Raw genomic sequence first — 17451 nt, 5'->3', positions numbered from 1 at the left:
CCTGGGGAGGAAAACACTGCCCCAGGGACGTGTCGAGCACTGCTCTGATGTACTGGAGCCTCTGAGTCGGCCTCAAGTGGGACTTCTTTAAGTTGAGGGAGAAGCCCAGCTTGTGGAGGGAGTGGCATGTGATGGACAGATGATCCAGGAGTTTCTCGGGAGAGCGCGCCTTGATCAACCAATTGTCCAGGTAGAGGTAGACGTGAATACCCCCTTTTCTGAGATGCGCTGTCACCACTACCATGAGCTTGGTGAAGACCCTCGGGGCAGAGGTCGATCCGAACGGCAGGACCCAAAACTGAAAGTGCGAGTCCCCAACCGCGAACCTCAGGTACTTCTTGTGCTTTGGATGGATCGGCACATGAAAATAAGCGTCCTTGAGTTCAAGAGACACCAACCAGTCCTGAAGTTGAAGGGCATGGAGGACTTGAGAAAGAGTAACCATCTTGAACTTGTCCTTCCTGAGGAGTTTGTTCAAACCGCACAAGTCCATGATGGGTCTCAATCCCCAGTCTTTCTTTGAAATAAAAAAATAAGGGGAATACCATCCCTTGATCCTCTCCGCTACAGGCACCAGTTCTATGGCGCCTTTCTCCAGCAGGGATTGAATTTCCTGCGCAAGGAGCGGATCCAGAAGACTCTTCAAAGAGAGGTTCCTTGGTAGATTGTCGTGAGGCCTCTGCCGGAACGGAAGACAGTAGCCATGGGCTATGATCTCCAGAACCCACACATCTGAAGTAATGGCACACCATTCGACAAGATGCTGCGCCAGCCTTCCCCCAACTGGCGTACCATGGGACATGGCCTCATGACTGAGCTGATGCGGCTCCGGTGTTGCCTGAGGGCAAAGAGGCAACAGCCCGAGCGGCCTTGGCACCTCGAGTACCTTGTGTTCCACCTCTGGCACTCCTACGGTGGCCCCTTTGACTAGCAGCTCCTTTCGCTTTACCAAAGGATGAGTAATAACGAAAGGAACCTCCCCTCCATTGCTGTCCCCTAGGATGAAAAGGCAGAGGTTGGCGAACTGCAGCGCCCAACGACTTCTCTGCAGCTTTTGAGGTTTGCAACCTCTCAAGGCTCTCGTCAGCCTTGCTGCCAAAAAGATGGACACCATCAAAGGGCATGTTGTGGAGCCGGGCTTGCACATCAGGAGCAAACCCCGACTTCTGCAACCATGCAAACCTGTGTATTACGGTGCTCGCCGCCAGGGACCGGCTGACGCAATCTGCCAAGTCCAAACCAGACTGAACGGCCTCACACATGGTATCCTTGCCATCCTGGACCATAGCAAGAAAAGCATCCCGTTCGTCCCCTTCGGGAATATGTTCAGCCGCTAAGGAAACACAGTTCCACAGAGTGTGCGTGAAACGTGACAAGGCACATACGGAGTTGGCAGCCTGAAGACCCATACCCCCTGAAGAAAACACTTTCTTCGCCCAACCATCAAAATGCTTGTCGTCCCTATCAGGAGGGATGGTAGGATACGACGCCTGCTTTGCTGGGGCCGTAGCCGCCTGCACCACCAAACTCTTCGGAGTGGGGTGCTTGGTCAAGTAGCAGGGGTCGCTACTGGCTGGGTGGTATTTTCGCAGCAAAGACTTGCCCGCTGCCGGGAGACTCTCCGGAGCAGTCCAAGCCGCCACCGCCCTCCTCTGTAGAGCCATATGGAACGGCAGTACCGGGTCAGTTGGTGGACCTTGGTCGAGGATATCCGTGAGGTCATCCTGAAGAAAATCCCCTGGGGGAGCAGACCACCCCAAGTACTCGGTGACCCTTGACATAAGGCGCTGGTACGAGGAGTCGGCATGGGTGCCAGGCTCAGGCCTACAAAACTCCACCTCCGGAGTGTCCAGACCACTGACGTCGTACAGTGACTGATGCAGGTCCTCAATTCGACTATGTCCCGAGATAATCTCATCTGGCACCGTATCAGGAACCATGCCATCATCGGAGCCCTCCATCCACCTCCGAAATGTAATCAAGATGGCGGAAAGTGGGCACAGAATGGGGAACAAAGCCATGCTTGGCCAGAGCCTTTCTAGGGGGTTCCACCGTACCCTGGGGTACCCCCATTGAAAAAGCCTCGAAAGGAGTCGAGTGAATCGGCATTGACCCTGAACGCGGCACAGACGGCATCGACACAGGCCTCGAGGGCGGAGCCCTGAGCGTGTCCTGGGCGCCGATGGCGTCTACAACTTCCTCGTAGGTGGAGCCTCGAGAGAGTCCCTAGACGACCTCGGCGCCACAGGCGTCGACGTCTTCTTCGAAGACATCACAGGTGCACACGGTCTCGAGCGCGTCGAGGATCGGGACCTGGAACGGGCATGACTAGAACGATTCCCCTACGAGGATGGGGAAGGCGACGGATGACAACGCTTCCGGTAGTGCCTCGAAGAGGCAGAGGAGTGGCGGGATCCACTCCGGGACCGAGACCCCCTAGACTTACGACGACGATGCGGAGAGTCGTCCCTCGAATCATCCGTCGAAAGCCCTGTGGACCTCGACTTCCAGGGCTTGGACACCTTACCGACCGACTAGTTTCTTCTTGCGATCCCGCAAGGCTTTGGACGTAAGCAACTGGCAGTCGACACAATCATCCGTGTTGTTGGCCTCCCCGAGGCACCAAAGGCAGGCGTCGTGCGAGTCCATCACCGACATCTTGGACCCGCAGTCCCCGCATTTCGTGAAGCCCGGACGCGGGGTGGAAGAAGAGGAAGACATCTCGAAAACGTCTTAAAACCGAACAGATTCGAAGAACCGAAAGAACAGAAACTCCAAAGAGTCAAGGCGCAGCGAGATCTCCGTAGCGAACACGTTTGCGGAAAACACGGAACTGAGGCTACAGGCGTCGTGCATCCTACTTATAACATCCAGTGACCTCGGCCGTCGGAGGAGGTCCTCGAGGGTGGCGTATCGACGTCATCAACGCAGGAGCCCAAAGATTTTGGGAAGCAGCTGTGGTGATTACTGTCGTAGATATGGAATACGTCGGAGGACCCAATCCCCTCGAATCAATTAATTCCTCTATTGCATTGACAGGATCTGTATTGTTGGCATTTGGAACCAAGAATCTTTTCCCAGTGTGTTGTGAACCGGTATAGTCATATATTTGCCAGTAGAATTAACCCCACAGCTATGTTCCAGGTGTGCGCGCAGAGTGTAAAAACAATATTGCCCCTGTGTACCTATTGTGCTCTGCAAAATACATTTTACCATTTGCATTTTCTGTCTTACACTACATCTGCGAGTCACAATCTAAAGCAATTGTGCTCCGACCAAAACCTTAAAGCCCAATCTGTTCTTGTTAGGTATAGAAAAATGGATTTCCCATTTCTTTCTATTCTTTGCCATTGCATTGGTGCTAGATAATTCAAAACTGATTTCCCATTTCGTTCTGACTAAAGCCCCAAAGCCCTATCTGTTATTGTGAGGCACGGCAAAACAACTTTTCCCGTTACTTTTCTGTCTCCCATATAGTTTCTGTGAGTAATATTCAAAATCCGATTTTCCCATTGTGTTCCCACTCCCTGCCACTACCTTCAATTCAAAAAGAGTTGCTGGGAGAAAAGCATTACCCTGTTTGAAATCTCTCTGCGTCTTGAACTGTTCTTTTCTTCTGTCGCGGTGGGTGATTTAAATGACATTAATTGTGACAACATATCTCTATGTTACGAGGTAATTTTGTTTTTATGTTGGCACAACATTAGTGGCTGATGTAATCTAATTGTGATATTTGGCTGAATAAATTAATAAATATATTTTAATACACACCGGCTGAGTTCCTAGTCCATTGTGGCACCAGGTATTTGTTGTGGGTGTGCGCAAGACAGGTTGGATGCCTCACCACACCACATTCATTGTGGGGGAAGGAGCTCCCTGACTTGAGTGTGACCGTGTAATAAACTGCGACACTAATACCAAGCAGATAAGTCTTGTGTAGTCCCACACCAGTTGGACTGCACTCATTCTTACCCAACAAAAGTGCACAACACCTATGGAAAAAAGACACTCTGGACATTGGACTCAGTACTTCACATATTTAATGCATGACCCCACTACGATGCAGTATTGAAGAAAACAAAATGACATGGGAGTCTCCAATGGCTCCTCATATATTGCACAGAAATATTACACTTTTAACGTCAATACATTATCAAATCTATGGAATGTTACAAAGTTTGACTGCACAAAAATGAGTATTTTAAAAAAACTAAAAACGCAACATCATCAAAATCCAGATATTACAACGCATGGTCAAGCATTTCAGCACTACAGTGGAGACACACTTGGCTTAATCATGAGGGCAGTGCCAAGAATCCCCAAATCTAGATTCACCGGCCTGTAATACAGGTATATTGTTCACACAAGATGGGCAAAGTATTCTAGGAAGAGAACCATGGTTAACAGGTTTGACAACTAATGCTCTTGGGTTCTTACTGCAGATGGATTGAACACTGTCAAGGCTCTCCCCAGCACCATCCTACCACTCCATGCCCAAACAGGCCAGGCAGAGGTCCAATGTACCAGAGCACAATAGACCCAGACCTCAGCAGTGGGCAGAGCACAAGTGAGGAATGATGCAGAAATGGTGCCCGAAAACCAGAGGAAGAAGCAGGGCAAACATGTTATTGATGACCCCAGGAGCAGAGCTGTGTGTTAGTCAGTATCCACTCGGCTTATACACAACTCCTACAGTTTCTCAAACAAAGGGGAAGATGCTTCAGAGCAGGAGATAAAACTGCAATATATACTGGAGTGGATTTAAAGGCAACTACCCATTTATCAATCAGAAGGGACCATTCTCGCTGCCATAGAACAGTTACTCCGCAGCATGCAGGCGTCAGCGTAAACTAGTTCCATCTCCAAAGGGTACACATATCTAGAGCGTACAAGTATAGTTTTGAAACAGGGGCCAAGAACTGGAGAACAGCAGCTGCCAGAAAAGGGAAAAGTGTAGCCACAGATAAGAGGCAGATTTCGCAATGAAAACAAACAAAAACGTTACAAGGCCACAAAAATGCTCATCAAGAACCATTCGAGGGGTTGAGGAAGGTACTTCCATCATACTATGTTAAGAAGCTTAAATGTCACTATTACTGAACGATAACATGAACAATGCCCAGTTGATCACCTCAAGGCCTCGTGGGACAAAAACATGTCAGTTTCAGTATACCCTCATTAATATTTATGAGATACATTTGCATAATGATTCTAAATATATGCATATTTCTTATTAGGGATATCCTGAAAACCTGTCAGGATTCTAGCCCACAAGGCCTGGACAATTTCTCACTCACTTTGCAATCGATCACAGTTCAAGATGCTGATGTCCCAGACATACTTGCAAGGGGACATTCATACCCACCAGTAGGTGTCAACAGGTGGGGTTTCCGGTAATAATCAGCACCTTTGTATGGTGCTAGGGACCTGCTCCTCGCATATACGTGGGGCAACGCCCACGTGGTAGCAGCAGCATATCAGAGAGTAAAAGGCTCAATTGTACCATTACCTGCAGTTAGGTGTTTGCGTTCATTTGCTTCAACTCAGACACCGTTTGATGGGGGGTTTCTATAGTACAACCTGCTGCATTACTTCTAGCAATCCACCAAAAACAATGCCATCTGCATCCAAAAAGCAATCCACTGGTAGTCTGAGAAGGAAGGAATTATCACTTTGTGAACAGGAACATACAGGCAATGTGGGCTATAAGCAATTCGTTTGGACAGGGATTGTTATTTACACACCTTTTGCTTGCGGTAAGAGCACCCTCAAGTTTGCCAAAACCGCACCCAGCTTTGCTGAATGGCATATCTGCCTACCAAGCTAGCCAGGATACCAAAGTAGCTTGCTTATGTAATTTACTTAAAGGCTAGTTAGATCAAGTTTTTTCCAGATGGCGTGTCCCTTCTACCACCAAACCTTCCATCAGCCCCTCAGACCAAGGAAAGAAAATCTAACATTTGAAACATACAATGGCCATGTAAATGAAGCTTGGTTGTCACATTTAAGCAGGCAAGACCTCTGGCTCTGACGCAGACTCACACTGGTTGACCCATTCCCTAGATGAGCTGTGAGGTTTGTAATGCTTAAGCTGCAAATCATTCAGAGCAATGCCACATACTACAGCATCCCCCAGAAAAACAGCTTAATATAACAACTGTTGATTCCAACAAAATGGCTACTTCCCAGTTAATGATCAGGTCACTTGAAACAGTTTGCTTAATTTCTCCATAATTGAAAAATGGCCATGGGTACGTTGAAGGGCAGAGAGGAAGCGCATCTATGAAGAGAGTCATTGGCTTAAGTTGACATAGGAGTTAAATGAGTGCAATTGCTAGACCCCAAACTGCTACGCTATGGTTGAGACTTCCACTTCACAACTTGGATTTGACATTGGAGGAGTAGCTAGAGGACAGAAGGATATGTAGTTGGAAGGGGGTTTTATTGATACCTTCTGTGAAAAGGCAGACATAAGCGGTAAAAGAAGAGGGTAGCATTGGAAGAGACCAAGGCGTGCAGGTACAATCAAGACATGACAGAAATGTTAGCCAGTAATGCCATTTCTTCGCATAAATTCAATGTTCACAACACCCTTCACAGATAGAAAGATTTTGCATGTACCACACCAGCCCAGGCAGAGAACACACATCGCAAGTCATGCATGCCTTCGGAGATGCCTCAACATGATATTTCACTGTTTCAGGGACGGCCTGAAAGATCTAAATTTCACTGTTGGTTATCAGGCACAGTGCACTTTGTGTCCACAACGCAATGATGGTACTTCTCATGATTGTGAAAAAAGATATTTGATTATGCAAGATGAAAGGGATGAAAGAGCCCGCCCATGCAGACGCACACACCCCCTACTGACTCTGCTTACGCACTATGGCCGGTTCAGAAGCAGCCTTGATTGAAGTTAGTCCAGGAACTCTGTGGAGCATGCATCCTACAAACATGCTTACGCCACATCGCACGGTGCCAGGAGCAGGGAGCTTTTTAAAAATAAAAACAGGCCATGTCACCAAAAAGAGTGAATGGGGAATGAATCGACGGGGTGCATTATAAAGTGGAGAAGTGCACAAATGTTTACATATCAAAACTACATTCAATATTAAAACTTGCATTTTCTCTTTTCATTGAGATACACCTGAAACTATTTCGCAACTAGCACTCAATAACAGCCAAATTCTACAAAGTATTGTGGGAATAGCATGACTCGGGATGAAGCCATTGCCCCGCCCTTTGGAAATGCTGATGTTTCTATAAGTACTGAGTAACTGGAAAAAAGCTGTTACATTTTAAATGGTTGAAGTTATTTCTCTGCTAATACACATGCACAAGTGGTGCTAGAGTGGCACTCGCTAACCAAAACTAGCCATTAATCCCGACTGCTGCTATGGTGCATTTCTGACGCTTCGTGTGGAGGGACACGAAACATGATTAACTGGAAAAGTTGCAAGATCTCCTCCCGCCCACTGGTTTCAGAAGGCTTAGAATAGCTGTGTAACGTGCTAGATTAACCACTGCAAAGCAAGAGCAATAGAGTATTATTTGCAAGTAGAAATGGGAGTGCATTCACCTTCCTGCTAGTTTGTTCCGGTCTGGACCCTCCGGTTGAAAGAGGGAGCAACCTCGCAGACTAGTTAAACTTGCAGTCACCAAATAAAATCACCAAATAGAGAGACCTATGTCCATAAGGGTAGTTCACAAAGTGCCATTAGCGTTTTTATTTAAAAAACCTAGCTTTAGAGGGAAATCAAAGCCATGCCAAGTGTGCATGCTATTAGTTCTATGTTGCTCGCAGTGATGGGGGATATCGAGAGAGAGAAGTTAAAACTTACCATAAAAAGTTGGACGAATTTCTAAAGTGGACAGTCACAGGCACAATTCTAATGCCTGCATTGCTCCCGCACTCAAGCAAACGTACTGCAATCTTTTTGCTCATGTAACACCACTTTACTAGAACAAAATGCAAGGGCAATCCTAAACTGACAGATTTAGAGACTACCAGAACGATTATTTAAATACATACATTTTTTAAAAAAAAGGGGGGGGGGGGTTCGGTCTGATCAGGGGCATGTGATTAGAGGCAGGCACACGACCCTCAAGAGAAGAGTTTGGACTAAACTAAGATCGATTCCTTCCATCATCCATAACAGAGCCTAGCGATTACATTTGAAAAGATTGATCCACCAGGGTTGATTGCTCTGACATGGAATGCAAGCAATCAGAAATAATGTTCCTTAGGATTATTCTGCCAAGTCCGACTCCAGCACGAGTATCATTCTGTGCAGTTTACTAATAGCATGCACAGTAGCACATATGCCCGCTAAAAAGACTCCCACACAAACTCCTGACAAACAGATTGGCTACTGATTTGGCATAAAAGAAGCTGTGCGTTCACAACTTCAAATTAGTGCACAAAATAATACAGCATAGGTCTGGAAAATGCATGTTTTTGGGCGTTGTGCCACCCAAAAATTGCTCGTTATCCAACGGCTAACCTGGGAAGGAAATAAAAATGCAAATCTCACTAGATCTTCCACTTTGGCGAAAAGTGAAGAAAAATCCTACGGCCCATGATTCTGTGGGGAAAAACAATATATGCAGTGGCTCACAGGACAGTCCTCGCATATGCAACAGTAATTAAAACTGTTCTGAAAGCTAAACAATTCAACAGGCACTACTGGGACCGCTGGAAACCCATGATTATATGTGAAATTCAGGAAAGATTGGGAACTCTGCTAAGCTGCATATTTACACAAGGACCTTCAGTAAATCCTAAGGAGAAGCCAAGACATCATCTAAGGTAATCTCAAACCAAGAGATTAAATGCCTGCCACGTAACCACAGTAAAACAAAGGCAGAAGAACCAACAACCAAAAAACAGCACTCCTTTTCCCAATAGGTCCTTCCTATTGGAAGACTGTCTGGCTCAATTTAAAACATCAAATACCTTCATCCAAAACAAATGGATTGCTGTCTTCCAGTCTTTTCAAGAGCTACACACGCAGAGATGCTAGATGAAAAACTGTGCCTCTTAACATAAAGGAAAATGTGTGACTGATCGCAACTTTCAGAGGATTGATAGTCTAAGGACGGGGTGGGGGTTAAAGAGCATGTAGACACAATCCGGGTTGCAATGGTGCAGTGCCTAGTCATCTTAATCACTTGTGCATTGGCACCTTAGAATATGCAAACAAAAGGAGGAGCGGGAACCCTGTACTTCCCAAACACCATGTACCTTCAGCCCCACAGCATTCCTCGATTACACACTGTACAAGCCTGACACTGGAGTAAATTCAGTTTTGTGTCATGCAATACTAGAACGTTCATACCCAGGAACTCTGCCTGAGGTTTTATTCTACTCGATGTTGCCTTTTTCCAGATCTACAGCAGATTCCATGTATTCCCTATAAGAAAACCGTATGACTCCCCCTTTCATGAGGACAGGCCACAGCAGAAACTCTGCACGGTGACAAGAGCAAAATTCCAATTATACTTGGTAATTAACAGTCTGTTGAGCAACTTTTGCTCCTCTGTCAATCACTGTCCACTGATCACAGAGAAGGGTTTCCTCCCCATTTTCAGACCATGTGAACCCCTCCATCACTTTAGGGGTGACAGAGTCAGACTGTGGAAGGCTGTTGCAAGTGCAGAACTTAAAACATTTAGACAAGGTCCATTATGGCCATCAACCTTCACATTAAGGTAGCTGCAACCCAAAATGGGGGGCAGGCTTTGTGATCCCTTGCAGCTTCCACAGGATTGTAGCGGAGCCAAGAAACCCTATTTACGGGATTGGAGACCCAAGTCCAACACACTTCAGAGACTGCCGATGTGCTCTGAAAGCTTGGTTCTCTCAGGTGAGGTATCCTTCTCAACTAACGTCTCAGTCCATTTGGAGGTCAACAACTACAACTGAGAAGTGGAAGTGTGAATGCCAAGAGGAATCCACACCACTCATCATTGGTATGGCGATCAGAAAACAAACCTCTTAATCAGCCCAGTAAATCAATGTCTGCAGGCATGCGGTCAAACAGGCTCCTGCCCAAGCCCAGCCTGGACGGCAGGATGTAAACATGTACTCCGTATATATAGCACACCATATGGTTCAATATCTTTTTGGGTGAAAGAGTGACCATAGACCTACTCTTGGTGAGTTACTGGGGGAGTGGTGGGAGAGGCTAGAAATGTCAAACTTTTACTAAATGGAAGAGGGTTACAAGCTTTGAACAGAGTTTAGTCCACTGAAACTAAATCAGTGCCCTCCTTTTGTAATGGTCTAAAACTGGGTTCATCACTTTGAATTATTTGGGTTGACAAGGGTTCTCAGGCAAGTCAATAAACGTTGATTTTCAGAGGTTAGTGATGGGTATTGCCAGTTTCCAAAAACATTTCTGAAACAAGTCTTTAAATTGAATGCCAACTTCCACTCCTGTGGAAGTGTTTGCTTCAGGCCATTAAGGCAGACATTATTGATGTATTTGAGCAGCAAGTTCATAGCCATTTTCCTAAAATGAAATGAGCCTATGTGGCTTAGGAATTCGAAAACAATAGCTTGGCTAACAGTGTCAATCTGCAGGACTACAGACACATTCAAGTCCACAAGGATGCCTGCGTTTCTCACAGAAGGACTAATGGGATCAGCGTGATGTGTTACTAGGGTGAAGAAACTGCTATTAACATCCAGTTAAAAAGGGGCATGGGAAGGAGAGCGAACGCCTTGCCTTGTTGGCATTAAGCATAGATCATTGTGTTTGGCAAGGCTCAGCAGCAAAGGTGTGTGGCCAACTCCTTTTTTCCTTCCATTTGCTGAGAACTCTTACCATCGCACCTACCTCGCCAACTTGTTTAACCCAGCAATCTTCAATCAATCCTTCAAAGATACCAGGATGCCAAACCATGGTCTTTTACCATATTTGAAAACATTGAAACAGCTACAGTTACCATAGAGTTGTACCATACCTCTTAAAATTAACAAGAGTCCGTGATTCCTCTCCAGTTCCTTTCATTCGTCTGCCATGCAAATAGTTGAAATCAACAATGAGAAATAGACAATCCTAGAAACCAGAGACAGATGGAAACTGATGCTTGATCTGCACATCAGAGTTCCATGTAATGTTAATAGAACAATTTATGAAAAGAAGAAAAAAACAAACAGCAAGAAATCCAGAAAATATTGTAAATGATTAGGCTATAGTGAAGGATCTCTTGACAAATACCTTCTAGATAGGAATGGGTTTGATTTTGTGCAGTCACTATAAGCTATTCTTGGAAAAATTATGGACATTTAGAAGAGAAAAAAAGGCTGCAAAATGGTGGCTCAATATTTCAAGAGGTGTAATATGTCTGAACTGAAGGCGATTTATCCTTGCTGGAACACCACCATCTCCTTAGGTGATTTCTAGAGCATTTCTAGCACTGCACTGTAGTACTACAATACAGACGTATCAAAACTAAGTCCCACTTTAATTTATAAATACTGGTAGGAGTTTGGTAATATTGAAAGGAACACTTAAGATGACATAACCATTAAATATAATAAGTGCTGGTAGTGAATAAAAAATGGGCTAGTTAGCACAGGACCGAAACAGAAGTAGATCTGTGCTGTGCTCAAACCAGACCACCTTGCCTCAATTTTCAGCCACTAAACCAAGCTTGCTTTGTGCAAGGTAAGAGCAGCATCAAAGTAAAAAAGGCAGGTTTCCAAAAGATGATATAAAGATGTCAGGTGACCTGAAGGTCATGGGCAGATGGTCGTGTTAACTGGTGCAACAGACAATCCCCCCCCCCCCCCCACACTCCCTGGAGTTCCCCCACAACGGCCAGTGCATGCTATATCCCACCCCAAACAGCATTCAAATAATTTAAATCCAAAAACAAAAAAAAACAAAAAATGATGACTGTTTAGAATTCGACCTCACAAGGCTGGGTAAAGAGATGAACAGGGAGCACAGCGTTCCAAAACTGGTCTTTGTCAGTTCCACAACAGAGACAACATCTACAAGTTCCTTTGGAGAGATGACCTTCATGGATGAGCAAGGACCACTGAAAAGCAAACCCAGCAGTGTACCAGCTTGAATACAGTACAGGATGAATTGGGATCAGGCAGGAGAACATTTCAAGAGGGGTGCACAGGGCCTGTTCCAGTTCCTGGATGGTCAGTACAGACCTTCCGGCCCTTCGCAGTATGTGCTACCAGTTTGCATTGTCCCATCCATCGTCGCCTGCTGGAGCTTTTGCCGGCTTATCTGTAGGAGCTTTCTTGTTTTTGGCATCAGCACCTGCACTCTCCCAGTTGCTCTCCCAGTTGTCCCAGCTGTCACTGTTGCTGTTCTGGTTGTTGGAGGGTGGCTCGGGACCCCAGATGTCCCAGCTGTCAGAGCTCTTCTTCTCAGTGGAATTATCAGCACAAGTCCAACTATCGCTGCTAGGTGATTTGTGGGCCTTTGTGGCATCTGGGCTACCAAAGGTTTCCCAGAAAGTTTTGCCAGAGGTGCTGTTCTGGTAGCCATCTTCACCACTATTTTGGTAGCCATCATTCATCGTAGGCCTATTAAGAAAGTAAAGAGGGGATAGCCAATAAGTAACGGATGCATGGAAAGAACCATGTATAACAGAAAAAACATATCGCTTTTAAACAATAGAAAACCGCTAAGAGGAACCTTAGACCAACCTCACATAGTGTCAACCATTCTTCAGCATCTGTACTGGTGAAGGCACTCATTTAAGTATACTAACAAAATGCAGAATACGCTTTGAAGCAACACATCTAATCAGCTCAATGTGTTATTAACAGCAATGGACGTTGGACAGCAAAAGCATGGCTGTGCAGGGTAGTAGAAACAAGTAGCCTTCCCTCCCCCTGATATCGAGCCATACAGTAGGTAGTGTTGGTTTTTGGCTGGCTAGGACAAACCACAGTAACAAAATTCCTTGTACCCATCGACAGTGTTGTAACTTCGCACACCTGAACCGATTATCGCTGAGGCACAAAATTGTACTTTGAGTCCAACACTGGACTGTGGGGGCAGAATGAGTTGGGAACCAGAATGCACCCCTCACCCTTCTTCAGAACAATTAATGTACACTGTTATCAGCCATAAAAAAAGATGCCAAAACAGAAAATCATGAATTGCCTGAGCTTCCGTAAAAACAATAAAACTTCAAATGAGGAAGTAAAATACAAGCCCCAGAATAACCAAAGTATCAAATTAAGAACACAAATAGAAACATTTGACTGAAAAGAGAGGGTGATGACAGCATAATAAGTGACAAAGAAAATACTTTCATGGTTAAACCAAAACTCAACTTGCTACGTTGTACGGGTTAAAACCAACAATACATGAGCAACAAAGCAAGCGATCATGATTCCCAGTTGACCAATACACTTAATCAGCTAGCTTTCTGGGCTAGTGGCACACGTCTGAAAATCTGAAATCAGTTTAAACTAGGGGTGCTGCTTTAACAAAAAGCTGTCAAGTGTGTTACTCATTGGAAGCACTCTACTCTGTAGCCAATTCCCTTTCCCTCCACTGTCTCAGGCTATCCAGTACATGAGAGGCATGACTGAAGAGAGCACCGACACAGTTTTAAGAACTGGCATATCATTTTCAGAGAGCCAGAGCAGGTGAGGGTTCTGCTGAACCACTCCATAGCTGCAGAACCACATTCATTCCTCGGTTCCCATCACTTATAACCACTCTTAGATCAGTTTCCTTTTACTCTAACCCAACTGAGATTAGTTCAAATAAGGCATCAAGTGAAACATGTTTGAGCGTGCCCACACTTTGCTTTCCTGGCGCTTATGTATCGGTGTATCAGTGCTTGCAAAAACGTGATGCATTACATAAGCCGTCTGCATAGAACATTCAACTGATCATGGCACTGGAAGGCCCCTAAAGCTGCCTTGACTTAAGCAAGCCTGAAAATCTTCAAGGGAGGCATTCCTCTCCTCCCAGTTGTTTCTGCTATGCAGGGAAACACCTAGCAAGAGATGTATGCCTTGGTGGCAGGTCTTCTGGTATCAGAACTGTCAAAAAGCTTGTATATAAATTGCTGACCATACTAAGAAGCTTATCTTTGAAAGACAGAATATTGGAGTCTGTTGCAGATCCAGCAAGCGTAATACCCTACAAAGGTATTTTAACATTTTCATAAAAGAAAGATCCGTACAGATTCAAAATTAAAACCGTATGGCATTTTAGGAAGAAGCGAAGGGTGCATCCGCATCACAAACTTGTTGTGAAGAAAGGCTGTAAATGGTTCGTCAACAGAGGAGAGGATCTTGTGACTGCTTACCTGTTTCACCAAAACAATATTGACCAGAAATAACAACTGGAGTGTAATATAATGAATGTCAAAAAGGTTTGTGGGCCAAACCAGACAAAACAATATAAAGTTCCCAAATAGAGAAAGATCTTAAGTGAGGAAACATGAAAGGGACATACAAGTGCCTTGGAACAACAGGGATGAGGCATAAGAATCAAGGTTTACATCAATAAATTAAGGTCTTTATACCAACAAAGCCAGCCTTCCAGGAATCGACCGACATGAAGATTTAGCCAGCTTAGTATGAAACAAAAAATCATTGTCTACAAGGAGGAAGAAAACAATGATGTGCTCTTATACATCACTTTATGCCAGACTCCTCTAGCTGCTAAGTGCTGTACAAAGAGGTCTTGTTACAACCCCATTTTTAATGGGGTTTGATTTATCGACCATGGAAGGATAAACGGAGTGGGGTTGGCTGCAGGATTCAAATGTATGAAGTGTAAATTTCGATATGGAATGTTACGACGAGGTGGTTAAGTCTTGCAAAGTGGAGAGTAAGCAAGTGGGTTGAGGCAGGGGTTTTGGTTAACAGTACTGAAAGATGGTTTGGTTTCCATGTACAAGAGGCGGAGCGACCTCCAACGGGCCCATGGGATCAGAGCTCACCCTAGAGTACTTTAAGACGAGATAGCTGCACCTTGAGGTGTATGGGATGCAGGATTCTCTTACTCCAACATCACACCAATCAATAAGGACAACTCAAATGGTTTGGTAAAGGGAAGTCCGTTTAATGACCAGTACAAAAAACAGGGAAACATTAGGAAATCATCAGTGATGCGATCACCCGTCTCGCTTCAACTTCCACAATCCTCATACAAACAGCAATTCTTATAGGCAAAAGTCATCATCATTGATGTGTAACACTCGAAAGTTTGTCATGCAAGTCTATTGGTTGGAAAAGGTAACTTAAGCATAGGTACTATATATGTATATGGTAACGGGGTGTGGGGATTGGATAACTTATCAGATGGGCATCTACGCCCATCCCTCTACATCACTCGTGCTAGACGTCACTACAAGTACGACGTCTCATTGGTTATACTAACTATAGGATCCTAGATTACTTGGTCCATTGTGATTGGGTCAGTTACACCCCCAAGCATAAATCTCCACTTTAATTAGCAGCATGCAGAATGTTCACCCAGATGCGGCATGCCCCAAGATTCACCCTGCCTCCCTTCCATCAATCAGTACTTTAGGGCTATGTGTCAATTAGTTGGCTGAGGATGGCCTCGAAACTGTAGCTTCTTATCAGGGAAAGTTATGGCATCCTCTGGTTTTGGGTGACATCAGACATTGGTACCTCTTCGCGCTTGGCTGGTCACGTGTCTGTACACTGTGAAGCTGCTTCATTTTCCATCTATTTGCATATTTGATTCCTTCTTCGGCCTCGCCACCTGCCTGGGCCTCCCTATCTCGACCTTCATGGGCAGGCTGCTATGCTCTTTAAGTTTCGATTCTTCGGAGTTGCCGCGCTCCTCCCTTCCTTGGCTTGACCTCGAATTCCTAGGCATGAGCTGCTTCTTGCTAAGTTTCGATTCCGCTCTTTCGTCTGGCTTTGTGCTGGTATATGAATCCTGGTCTGTTTGGCCCCTACCATCCTGGGCTTAATTCTGCTTTCATGTAGAGTGGACTGCACTTATATAATGTGCTTCATTGAGGTATATATATATATATTTGGCGCTTGCTGCTCTATTCTTGTACTAAGCATAGCAAGCTGCACTGTTTTCTTAGCTTCTTGCGTTACAAACCTATGTACAGGAGTTAGCTGGTTGCATACTTCCATCCTGCTTTATGGTTACGTTTCTTTATATTTCGACATAGATTCTTCTTCTATGCCCGTGATATCCTTATCAACGGTGTTTAGTCTTAGTGTATCATCTTTTGGTTGTTCGTTCATCTGTAAGTCTGTCCGGGCCCTCGTGACATCACCATTCACCTTCGATTAAGGCCCTTTGGGTCTCTTCTGGGACAGTCTGAAAGTAGTCTTCATGTTGTGTCAGCTGTTGGTACGGTTGTCTCAATGGGTACCGTGCTGCCCATGGTTGTCTGGTTATTGGCACTTCAACAGGTATTTCTCTTCTGATGGGCAATGGGCAGAGCCCTAGCGTGGCTCTCTGCTGGTTTACTTGCTCATAATACGTCACATATCTCGGCAGGTATGTTCCTGTTATTTCAAAATGGGTGGCTGGAGTGCAGGCCATATCTGGGACCTCCTCTACACTCCCCCCTCTGGTCGGTTCATCGACCACTTCTGCTTCCTCTTTTGGATTCACCTTACTTGGTTCTTCTGTATTCATTTCTTCTTTATCTTCTGGTGTTTGTGCATGATGGTTCGAAGGAGTGTCTCTTTGGAGTCCAAATTTGTATCACTCCTGTCAAACTTCCTGCTGTTTTTACATGTTCATCTTTGTTCCAGGTCATTAGCTGGCATTGTCCATTTGGGCTACAATAAATCAATTTTCCTTCGTACTTTCTTCGTTTTCTGGAATACACACATTTTGTTCCTTCTGGTACATATTCTCTGGCCTTCACAAATTCTCTTATTTCTTCACCAGTCACGTCTCTGGGCTTTCATCCTGGTTTGCTATCAATCATGATCTTCATCCCTATGGCTTTCTTCACGGTTTTCTGGCATTTTGAGATAATTATCTTGATAAAACAAAATCCTAATAGTATCATCAGTAACAGAGCTCCCAGGAACTTGAATATGTCTGCCATCCATTGTGGGAACCATGAGAATAGTGTTCCAAACCAGCTGTCATCATTAACTTTGTCAGTTTCATCAATCATCTGGTTCTGTAGGTTTGTCAGCATACTTATGGCTTCTGTTAAAGTTCCATTTTTATCGTCATGAGAAGGTATAAATGTGCAACATGACTCTCCAATGTTTGCAAAAACTCCTCCATTCATCGCTGTGATCATATCAAGCACATATCTGTTCTGTAGAGTCGTCAGTCTGATTGCTCTTAACTCTTCCTTGATTGCGTTGAATCCCTTTATTGTCGAGTTGATGGTTTGCAGTAATTCCCATCAGGTGATTTGCAACCACTTAGTATTTGCTCCAACCTGGAATCCTGGCATGATGATCGTTGTGAACACAGATGAGGCGAG

At 45.0% G+C, this 17451-nt stretch overlaps 1 protein-coding gene across 12 annotated transcripts in view; it reads right to left on the bottom strand.

Moving 5' to 3' along the window:
* Positions 1 to 4022: 4022 nt before the first annotated feature.
* ARFGAP1 (ARF GTPase activating protein 1) overlaps positions 4023 to 17451 on the bottom strand; it is a 369057-nt gene continuing 355628 nt past the window's right edge. For all 12 annotated transcript variants that reach the window (XM_069650786.1, XM_069650787.1, XM_069650788.1 and 9 more), the window contains one exon: positions 4023 to 12556. In XM_069650786.1, the coding sequence (XP_069506887.1) occupies positions 12199 to 12556 (358 nt within the window). In that variant the 3' untranslated portion in view covers positions 4023 to 12198. The remainder of the gene's footprint in view (positions 12557 to 17451) is intronic.

The sequence above is a fragment of the Ambystoma mexicanum genome, chromosome 3p (genome assembly GCF_040938575.1).
Source record: "Ambystoma mexicanum isolate Mex_15411 chromosome 3p, UKY_AmexF1_1, whole genome shotgun sequence".
Classification (NCBI taxonomy): Eukaryota; Metazoa; Chordata; class Amphibia; order Caudata; family Ambystomatidae; genus Ambystoma; species Ambystoma mexicanum.
This window is presented reverse-complemented; position numbering and strand designations above follow the sequence as displayed.